Source organism: Anser cygnoides, chromosome 32 (assembly GCF_040182565.1).
Source record: "Anser cygnoides isolate HZ-2024a breed goose chromosome 32, Taihu_goose_T2T_genome, whole genome shotgun sequence".
Classification (NCBI taxonomy): Eukaryota; Metazoa; Chordata; class Aves; order Anseriformes; family Anatidae; genus Anser; species Anser cygnoides.
In genome coordinates this window covers 214,690-224,995 of record NC_089904.1, presented here as the reverse complement: position 1 = coordinate 224,995, position 10,306 = coordinate 214,690, and the positions used below count along the sequence as shown (strand labels likewise).

General features: G+C 50.4%; 1 protein-coding gene across 1 annotated transcript; it reads right to left on the bottom strand.

Annotated features, from left to right (window-relative positions):
* Positions 1-4,354: 4,354 nt before the first annotated feature.
* On the bottom strand, positions 4,355-9,269 carry LOC125181400 (keratin, type II cytoskeletal 6C-like). Its single transcript, XM_048055990.2, has 9 exons — positions 8,538-9,269; positions 7,524-7,738; positions 7,270-7,330; positions 7,017-7,112; positions 6,688-6,852; positions 6,444-6,569; positions 5,997-6,217; positions 5,649-5,683; positions 4,355-5,548 (listed from the first exon to the last, which is right to left on the bottom strand). Exons 1-9 carry the CDS (start codon positions 9,153-9,155, stop codon positions 5,169-5,171), a joined length of 1,917 nt encoding a protein of 638 aa, XP_047911947.1. The 5' UTR covers positions 9,156-9,269; the 3' UTR covers positions 4,355-5,168.
* Between the last annotated feature and the right edge of the window lie 1,037 nt (positions 9,270-10,306).

The following is a 10,306-nucleotide window of genomic DNA, read 5'->3' as shown; positions in this document are numbered from 1 at the left end:
GCTTCAGGCATTCCCTTTTATCTGTTTCTGGAGGTGGGCTGGGTCTACATGGGCGTGAAGAGGAAACAAATTTACTGTGTTCATCAGCTTGGTGCGGTTAACAGATTTTTGCCAAATTGTTGACTCCACCCAGAAATACGCTTTGCAATGCAGAAGAGAATAAAAGAGCAAGAGCATTGAAACAGGTCTCAATGAGTAAGTGGACTCTCATATCTTTGCGGCATCTGGAAAAATATGTTTTATAGTGATGTAGTCATGTTCTTCCCTCCTCCTACCTTTCTATCCATTCTTAGCAATTTTTCAGATTATCTGGATCTGGATCTGCTGCATGGAAGCTCAGTGTCAAACAAGCATTCTGGTGAAAATCAGCTAGAATGAGACTTTCACAATCCCCCCAAGCACACCCTGAATCTCCTTCTTATATGGAAAATTGCTGATGGCTTTCCAAAAAGCAGTTTCCCAGTGTAAAGCAAGAATACCACACATTAACATTTAACAACAGTCAGCATTTCTTTTTTATCCAGAAAGGAGGGGCTTAGTTCCTCTCCTAAGAGCACGCTCACCATCGGTTGGGATGGGAGTGCCTGCTTCAAGGGCAAACTCCCGCAGAATGTGTCTCTCGGAGCCTGAGATAACCGAGAACCAGACTCTGAGCACCAGTGCACAATGAAGTAGAGAACATGGATGGCCACGCTCCTTCCTTGTGCTTTTCTGACAGGCACAGGGTCTGCTGAACCTGCAGAGGAGAGGAAGGACACTCAACGCTAGAAGTGGTAATGATGAATGAAGACAGAAATAAAGCAGAGAAATGCGGGCAAGGATAACAATGACTTGTGAAAATAATATTTTTTACTTAAGTTGGTAGATAAAGGATCAGGTTGAGTTCATCATATTTGATCATTTCTAAATAAGGGGCATGTGAAAGTTTGAAGAAGCTTTGATGCTTTCTTAAATAGCCAGAGGTGCAATATTTTCTTTGCTGAAAATATGAAATGTATTCTAAGACCTATGGCAAGGACACATGAGACCAGAGGAACTTTTCTGGGGGAGAGGAGACTCTGACTAAATTCATTTTAGAAAACTGTATTTTTAAGAAACCAGCTGCTGCTACAAATTATCCAGCTATGACATAGGAAATTCACCTGAAAGACATTTTGGAGATACTTTCTGAGTCTTGTTAATCAAATACACTTTTTAGTTATGTGTATAAACCTTAAGAAAAAAATATGTATATATCTTTTCCTAGTGCTTAACTCAAAAAATCATCAAAAATGTCAAAGGAAATATACTTTATAGCCCCCTAAACATTTCAGCAGTCCAACATTATACTATGTTTAACCTCCCAAGCTGGAATATACACCTTGTGTGTTTGAGTTTTCAGAATCTTCTATAGGACTTGTACAACAACAAAATGTTGTTTGAAAATATCAGTAGGTATCAGCCTTCAGCCACAGACACTTGAAAGCCCTAGGAAAACTGGCTCACAGAATAGCTAGAGGAATCCAAATCATAAATGCCACTGAATGCCACCGAGAAGGAGGATGCTTGGCTCCGCAGCCTCTTCATGCAGGAGGGCATAGCAGCGTGGAGAACGTTACCCTTGAGGGACCCAAGGAACACTTGGCCAAGGGCAGCAATCAGAGAGGAGACACCTCCTCTTTCAAAAGCAGCTTGAATGAAATGAATGCATTCCTTGGTCATTATTCCAGGACAGATAATTAAGCCCTCCACCTCATGCTGCAATCCATTACTCCTGTCCATTGGGTGCAGTTCCAGAGAAACGTAAGGTAGCTCAGTTTTTCATCAGGAAAAAACAGGTCATATCTTCTCATGACCTTCCTCCAGATTACCACACACACAGGAGATGCTTTTCTCAGTAGGCAGCACAAGGTGCTTGTAACATCCCACATGGCGGCTCCACAACCAGGGGCAAAATCTGTCAAGTCAGCCGAATGCCTGGATGCTGACCACATTCAGCACATACAGATAAGACGCCCAGATTGAGTCACTCTGACGTCTTCAGACAAGATGTGTAGATTATTCCAGACCTGGAGTCGCATCAGCCTCCTCCAGGTGAAACTCGATAGGCAGCCTGGGCTCCAGCAATCCCTTCTGATCTCTTACGCAAGGAGCTGTGCACAGCAAAAGTCGTCAACACTAGGCAAAACGTAAACTCTGCAGAAAAAGTAGATGCAGTGCCAGGCTGTGGACCAAGCCAAGCTGCACCTTCAGCCCATGCACAGCAAAGACATTCTGGCATGAAACTCAAGCGGTGGCATAGACAAGAATGCCACCATCACTCCTCACAGCAATGCCCACAATGCTGTGTTCCCGTGCTAAGGCTGAAAGGAAACCGAGCGCTCCAATTAAGCACCAAAGCAGTTGACTCTGCCCCAGGCCAAACCCAAAATGCTCTTGGCAGAGGCTCAGCTCCTCAGAGGCGTTGCCGTGCCATCCTCTCACTTGGGTGCCAAACAAGGCCACCTTTGCCAGCTCTACCGCTGCTCTGCTGCTCCCCAGAGGGAGCACAAGGCCCTCTTCTGAGACCCCTCTAACCATTCCCCATTGCCTCGAGTGGCTCTCTCCCGAGGTTGGCCCCTCCTGACCTGCTACAGGGACACTGGCCGCTCACAGCAGACTGCTGTGGGACTCCCAAACCACTACTGAAAGTGGTTTCTGGCTCTTTGATCTCTTCTTGCGGTGGAGGCACTGAAGCACAGTGCAGATCAAAAACATCAGCATTCTGCCCACCTCCTGCTCCCCGGCCTCCCCCTTGCACCACACCAAATCTCTCCCATTAGCTCTCAATGCAGAGACGAGGCACAAAAAGTCTCGGCTGACTTTTCAGACAGCCGGTGAGGACGTGATGGCCATGAGTCGGCACGGATTATCCCTTGGTGCCCACAGGCCACCGAGCTGTGCAGCCCGCCTGGCCACCGCCGCCTTGTAGACCTCAGGCCAGCTGCTTGGCCAGTGTCCATATCCATGATCCCAGGCAGCTGGAGAGGTGGCCTCCCCCCTCTGACCACGAGTCTTCTACCATTGACATGTTCCTCTGCCACTTAGCAAAGTCCACTCCAAGGCAGGAAACTCAAATGAAGTCTCAACAACAGACTGATCTGATGTCTGCTCCTCCCTGCCGCTGCCTGTTTCCATCATGTGTCAATGTGTTTGAATCTCCACTGGTTTAGCCATTATGCTCAGCCAGTGTTGCTGCACAAAGCCCATAATTTTCTGTTCCTGATTTCAGCATACCCTGAGTATGGCTTCTTTTGTACATCCTCCGAGAATCTGACATCAAAGAGACAAATAAACTCCCTTTCTAGGTCAGTCTCAGTTTGTATATCAGCAGAACATGGGTGACCTGTGACGTGGCTAGCAGGGTACCGAGTGCCTTAGTTTGCTGAACCCAACAGGCAAGGGCTAGCCTGTTGTTGCGCACCTGCACTGTGGAGTTGACAGTACATGATTCACAGGATGAGGCTACATCAGGATCTAACCAAACCTTTCCAGCCTCCTGCACTCCTCCATTATCAGGCTACAAGGAACAGTGCTCCTGCCTGTTCCCATTTACTGCATGGTTTCTGAATTGAGCTTCCAAACCCCCCTCCATGGTAGCTGTGGACTTGCATTTTCAGGCAATGCTACAACTGATAAAAGTCAATAAGCTTTTATCAATATATATCCAGAGATAGCATAGAATATCCCAAGCTGCAAGAGAACCACAAGGATAATTTAGTCTAATTCCTGGTTCCACACAAGAGCACCCAAACATCAGATCCTATGTCTGAGAGCATTCTCCAAACGCTTCCTGAACTCCTGCAGCTCGGTGCCGTCCCTGGGGAGCCCATCCCAGTGCCCGACCACCTCTGGGTGCAGAACCTTTCCCTAACACCCAGCCTGACCCTCCCCTGTCCCAGCTCCATGCCGTTCCCTCGGGTCCTGTCGCTGTCCCCAGAGAACGGAGCTCAGCGCCTGCCCCTCAGCTCCCCTCGTGAGGGAGCTGCGGGCCGCCATGAGGCCTCCCCTCGGCCTGCTCTGCTCTGGGCCAAACAAACCCAGGGACCTCAGCCATTCCTCACACACCCTCCCCTCCAGACCCTTCACCTTCTTTATCGCCCTCCTTTGGAGGCTTCCTGATAGTTTTAGGGCCCTCTCATACTGTGGCACCTGCGCCCAGTGCTCGAGGTGAGGCCGCAGCAGCGCAGGGCAGAGTCCCCCACACCTGGACACGTGCCAGGCCCTCACGGCACGGCCATGACGTGCTGAGCACAACCCAGGTTCCCACCATGTCGCTTCCCCAGCAGCAATCCTACGGAGAAGAGACTTCTAAAGCAGTGACGAGCAGACACCATGAATGTTCTCTGCAATTTATTGAGAATGGCAACATCCCAAGGACATATCACACACAGAAAGGAAAGGAGGGGGGCACAGTACATCTGGTTCCATGTCACAGCGGGCCTAGCACAGAAAAGGAAGCTTGGTTCTCTTTGCAAAGAGTCCACGCGGGCAGGAGGTGTCAGCAGGTACCATGGAGCAAGGGCAAGTGGAGCCCGAAGCCACAGCTCGAGAGAGCGCTCCTGCGTCTAGCAGGGGACAACGGGCACCTAAAGCTGCCCAGGTGCTTCGCCCCGGGACGATTTGTCCCTCTGGTTGCCTGCAGAGAGGCTGCTCGCTCCCCGGCTCTGCCAAAGGAGGAGTCCACTTGCCCCTGCCTGCCATGCCCCGCAGCACAAGTGAATGGAAGCAGCAGGATGTACTGCATGCAGAAGCACCCCGGGGATACGGCCATCTAGGAAGCAACCTGACGGAATAGGCACAGAGAGTGTTTTTATACACGTTTGCCACAAGGCAGCCAGAAATGTACAAGGCAGCAAGAAAGGCAGAGCATTTCCCTCCTTTAAATCAGCTCTCCGCACTGGGTATCCGCATGAGAGACTTTTCTTTGCTCAGTTATTCATCGCTGGGCATGGGGCTAGCGAGCAGCGTGGCACGGCCACGAGGCTCCCTTCCTGCGAAGGAGCCCGGAGGAGCAGCGGGTACGTGGTGGGCCAAGAGGGACACAGTTCGTTTCCTTGCGGGATACCGGAGTCGGATTTAAGGAGGCTGGGCTGCTGCCAGGAGAGGGGAGGAGAAGCTTCTTTTGTTTCTCGATCTGGCTTCAGGGCTCAGAACCTTACTCCTGAAGACTTGACGGAGGTGGTTGTGACACATCTCCGGACGGAGGAGGATCCCCCACCGGAGCTGAAGTTGCCACCTCCAGACACGCACATCCTTCCACTTCCAGAGGAGAAGCCTCCGCTGTACATTCCTCCTCCCATGCCACAGCTGCCTCCAGAGCTTCCACCTCCAAAGCCTCCTCCTACTCCACATACACCTCCTCCCATTCCTCCTCCCATGCCGCTGCCGCCGAAGCCTCCTCCCATGCCGCTGCCGCCAAAGCCTCCTCCCATGCTGCTGCCGCCAAAGCCTCCTCCCATGCCGCTGCCGCCGAAGCCTCCTCCCATGCCTCCTCGGCCTCCAGAGATGGTGGTCCTGCCTACTACAGCTGGAAGACAAGCACAGGTTATGCATGGGCCGTGGCAGGTTGCCTCTCCAAAATACACAGCCCACTGCTACTCCACAAGGAAACACCTGAGGATACTTACAGACATTCACGTTGGACATGCCGTCATTGCAAAGCCTGAAAAAGGAAACAGTACCAGTTAGTCTTACTGGAAGTGCAAGCTTCTTCAGCTGAGAATTTCCTTTTTTATTTACTGTATGTATTTTCCAAATTCTTTTTGATTTTCCCAATTATTTCTTAACATAAATAAGCAACACTAAAGTAAAACTTCTTATAAGAAATATGCAAAACATTTCTGATTAGGGCTAAGAATTAAAGCATGTTTAAAATATGACTTTAATCTCCAGTGGGTTATGAGAAGACCCGACCCACACATAGAATAGTCTATCAAGAATGGTTCAGTCAAATAGACACAAAGAAAGAATGGTACCTGTTCTCCTCTCCCTCCAGCAGCTTCCTGTACATGGCAATCTCCACATCCAGGGCAATCTTGATGTTCAGCAGCTCCTGGTACTCCTTCAACAGGCGAGCCAGCTCCTCCTTGTCTTTGCTCAGGGCACATTCCAGCTCCTCCAGTTTCCTCCTGGCATCCTTCAGAGCCATCTCACCCCGCTCCTCAGCCTCAGCAATAGCTGCCTGCAGCTGCTGGTTCTGAGCAAGGACAAGAGCACTTCCTCAGTCCCCTTCTGCACACCCTCCACCCTAGTAGCCCAAAAGGCAAACTGGAGGGCACAAACTGTGGAGGAGCAAGCAGTCTCCTCCACAGATGCTGCATTTCAGTGGCTGCACTTCCCTCCTGCAGCCCTGAGCACACCAGCCAGCTCACCCACAACCCAGACTGATGGCAGAACCCAAGGAGATGCTCAGCAACACCCACCTGCTTCTTCACGCTCTCAATTTCAGCCCGCAGCCTCTGGACATTCCTGGTCAGCTCCTGGATCTCGATCTTGGTGTTGCGCAGGCTGTCCCCGTGCCTGCCAGCAGTGCTCTGCAGCTCTTCATACTGACAGCACCGAGACAAACAACCCATCAATGAGACAACCTCACAAGCACTGAGCCATCCCCCGTGCTCCATGGAGGGGCAGAGACTGCCCCAGCTGCCTTGGCTCTTGCCGACTCACCCGGCTCTGGTACCAAGCCTCAGCTTCAGCCCGGCTGTTCTGAGCGATCTGCTCGTACTGGCGCCTGACCTCCTCGATGATGCTGTCCAGGTCCAAGTGGCGGTTGTTGTCCATCGACACCACCACAGACAAGTCCCGGCTGATCGTCTGCATCTGAGCCAGCTCCTGCAACCAGCACAGGAGTCAGCCTCGGCGTGGCAGGAGAGGAGGGCAGCGCAGAGCAGCCGTTCCGGCAGCCCCAGAGATTCTCCCAGGCCCCACGGGCACCCCGCCTGCCCTCGGTGCCTGGACTCACCCCGCACCTCGCTGCAGCTCGGACAGGCTCTTACCTCCTCGTAGATGCACCTCAGGAAGTTGATCTCGTCGGTCAGAGCTCCCACCTTGGCTTCCAGCTCCACTTTGGTCATGTAGGCACAGTCCACATCCTGCAGGAGAGATCATGCAGATGGGCACCAGCCTCTCCCCATTGCCCAGGGGCCGCTGGCAGCCAGGGCCTGCTATTGGCAGCTGCCTGTCCCAGTGCTGCCTCCTGACAGCCTCCTGCCTCCAGCTCACCGCCCTTCTCCTGCCTCTGGCACTCACCTTCTTCAGCACCACAAACTCGTTCTCAGCAGCTGTGCGCCTGTTGATTTCTTCTTCATACCTGTGGAAGGAGACAAGGCAAGCTGAGGCTCCTGCAATGCTCAACCAGCAGAACCCCCCCTTCCTTGCGTAGAACCCTCCGATCCCCTTCTGGAGGGCTCCCAAGCAGAGGAAAGACACTGCAGGCACCCGCAGGCTGGCCCTGCTCTCCTGCCTTGCTGCTTCCTTCCTCCTCGCTCTGTCTCGACACTTACTTGGTTTTGTACTCCTCGACGTATTGCCGCATGTTCTGCAGTTCCGACTCCAGCTCTCCCCTCTGTCCCACTAGAGACTCGAGCCTCCTCCTCAGGTTCTGGATGTAATTCTCAAAGAGGACATCCAGGTTCTTCCTCGGCCCTGAGGGCCCTTGCTGCTGCAGGAGCTCCCACTTAGTGGAGAGCACCTTGTTCTGTTGCTCCAGGAAGCGCACCTGAAAGCCCACGGAGGCTTGTGTAAGTTACGCACCCTGGGATCCTGGGAGGCAGCACACTCCTCAAACCTCCCGCTTCTTTGGGAGGCCAACAGAATCATTTCTCAAATGAACTGTGGCCAACTCAAAGCTCCGAGCTTCTAAAGTGCCTGATGTTTCACAGGCATTTTTAAATTGTGAGCCTTTCTGAAGTTCTCACTTTGGGATAAATAGTTGCTACCAATTGGAAAATAAGTTGCACTCTCTCCAAGACATCCGGTTTGGACATTACTGTCATCTCAGCAATTGTGAAGTCAAGAAAGCAATTACTGATTCATCTAACTGCTGGTATATTCTTCTACAAGTGATTCTGTCTTTGGTTTCTATTTGTAATTATATTAATCCAAGTTCACTTGAATGGTATTTAACACTCATATGTTAAAAGGATGAGTTCCTTGAAAAAAAAGCTTCATCGAATTGAATTACAGTAATGAGAACTCTTAGAACAGCTAAGTACATGATGATGAGTTTACCCTGAATCACTATAAATTAAGCAGAAGATATTACTGGACAAGAGAATCTACAGAATGTCCTGATGATACTGTCTTTAATCTTCCATTAGCATGAAAATCTTGTCTATTGTTCAGTATTACTTAATAAGACCTTAATTACAACTTGCTGCAATGGCATCATTCTTGCAACTTTATCAAGTACTATCAAACGTACCATCAAACTTGGTAAGAAAAAAATTCCCTTTCCACACCATGGGAAAGTTGTTCAAAAAGCCCACGTCCACACAAGGATGGTCCTAAGTTCTCACCTTGTCAATGAAGGAGGCAAACTGATTGTTAAGAGTCTTGATCTGCTCCTTCTCCTGGTTTTTGACCTGCTGGATCTGGGGGTCAATCTCAACATGGACTGGCCGTAGGAGACTTGAGTCAACCTGCACTGGCTGGATGCCTCCAGGGAAGCCGGGACCACCAAAGCCGCCCATTCCTGGGCCACCCATTCCTCCACCAAAGCCGCCCATTCCTCCACCACCCATTCCTCCACCAAAGCCACCCATTCCTCCACCGCCCATTCCACCACCGCCCATTCCTCCACCAAAGCCACCCATTCCTCCACAACTCATTCCTCCGCCAAAGCCACCCATTCCTCCTCCATAGCCTCCACCGAAGCCACCCATTCTGCCTCCATAGCCTCCGCCACCGTAGCATCCACCTATGGCAATTCTTCTGCTGCCACCCATGTTATGGAGGCTCCTGCTGCCAAACCCTCCACACTGTCCACCACCTCCAAATCCCCTGGCTGAGGAATATGAGCTGTAGCTGATTCTGTTCCTGCTGCCTCCTCCAAAGCCACCACCGATGGCAGAGCAAGAACTGTAGCCCCTTCTACTCCCTCCTCCAAAGCTTCTGCAGACAGACTGCCGAGACATGGCTGCTTCTTCCAAGTGGTGTCAAAGTCAAGATGGGCAGATAGAACAACAGAGCTGTGCTGCTGAGGAATGAATGCAGAGAGAAGTGCGCGCAGTCTTCTCTGGCTCCACGACTCCAGGCACTCCCTTTTATCCGCTTCTGGAGGTGGGCTGGAGCGGCTTGGGTGTGAAGGTGGAAACCAATTTATTATTTTCATCAGCATGGTGTTGTTGACAGCTTCTCAGTGTAGCTTTACCATATTTGGGCCTGCCTAGAAACACACCCTGCAATATAGAAGTGAATAAAAGCACAAGAACATCGAAACAGGTCTCAGTGACTAAGTGGCCTCTCATAATTTTATGACATGTTGGAAACCACCTTGCACGATAATGCACTTTTCTGCAGCCCCTCGTTGGATTCCCAACCTTCTTTAATGGCTCCGAACAATTCCAGATATAGATCTTTCCAATCAAAGCTTCACTGAAAGGAGAACTTTTGATGAAATACAACCTATAATATAGCTTTCACAATTCCTTAAACACACCCTAAATCTCCTTTTTATATGTGAAATTGCCTTTGGCATTTTAGAAGTTTCCCAATCTTCAATGGGAATTCATGGCACCAAAGTTTGAAGAGACTCAGCATATTCTCCTGCTAGGAAGGAATTACATCTCTATGGAGTGTGCGTGGTGTCACTTTGGATGGGAGTGTCTTCTCCCTGCGGATTAAATTCCCTCCAACCGTATCTCCTCAGATCTGCTAAAACCAACTGGGACAAGGCTGGAGCAGAGAGAAGAACACAGAGTGAATCGCCACGCTCCTTCCCTGAGCTCTTTGGGCGGCGATGGGGAATGACTGCCTGGGGAAGAACAGAGGGAGGGACACTTCAGCAGCTGCTGCAGCGATGATGACTGGGGAGAGAGAAAAGCACCGCAGAAGTGGAAAGACAGATGAATAATTTGAGACAGTGAGGGGTTCCTGCTGCTTAGAGGAATGCTGCTGACCTCTTCTTTACCTGCTTATGTGCAAAGATGAGACAACTCAAGTGGAAAAATGTTAAGAAATGGAACTACTTCAACTTCTAAGGCATAGTATATACTCTTATTTTCAATTTTTCCATTGGGAAAGGTAAGAAATTTATTCTGTAGGATGTCTTTGAAATAAAGATGTC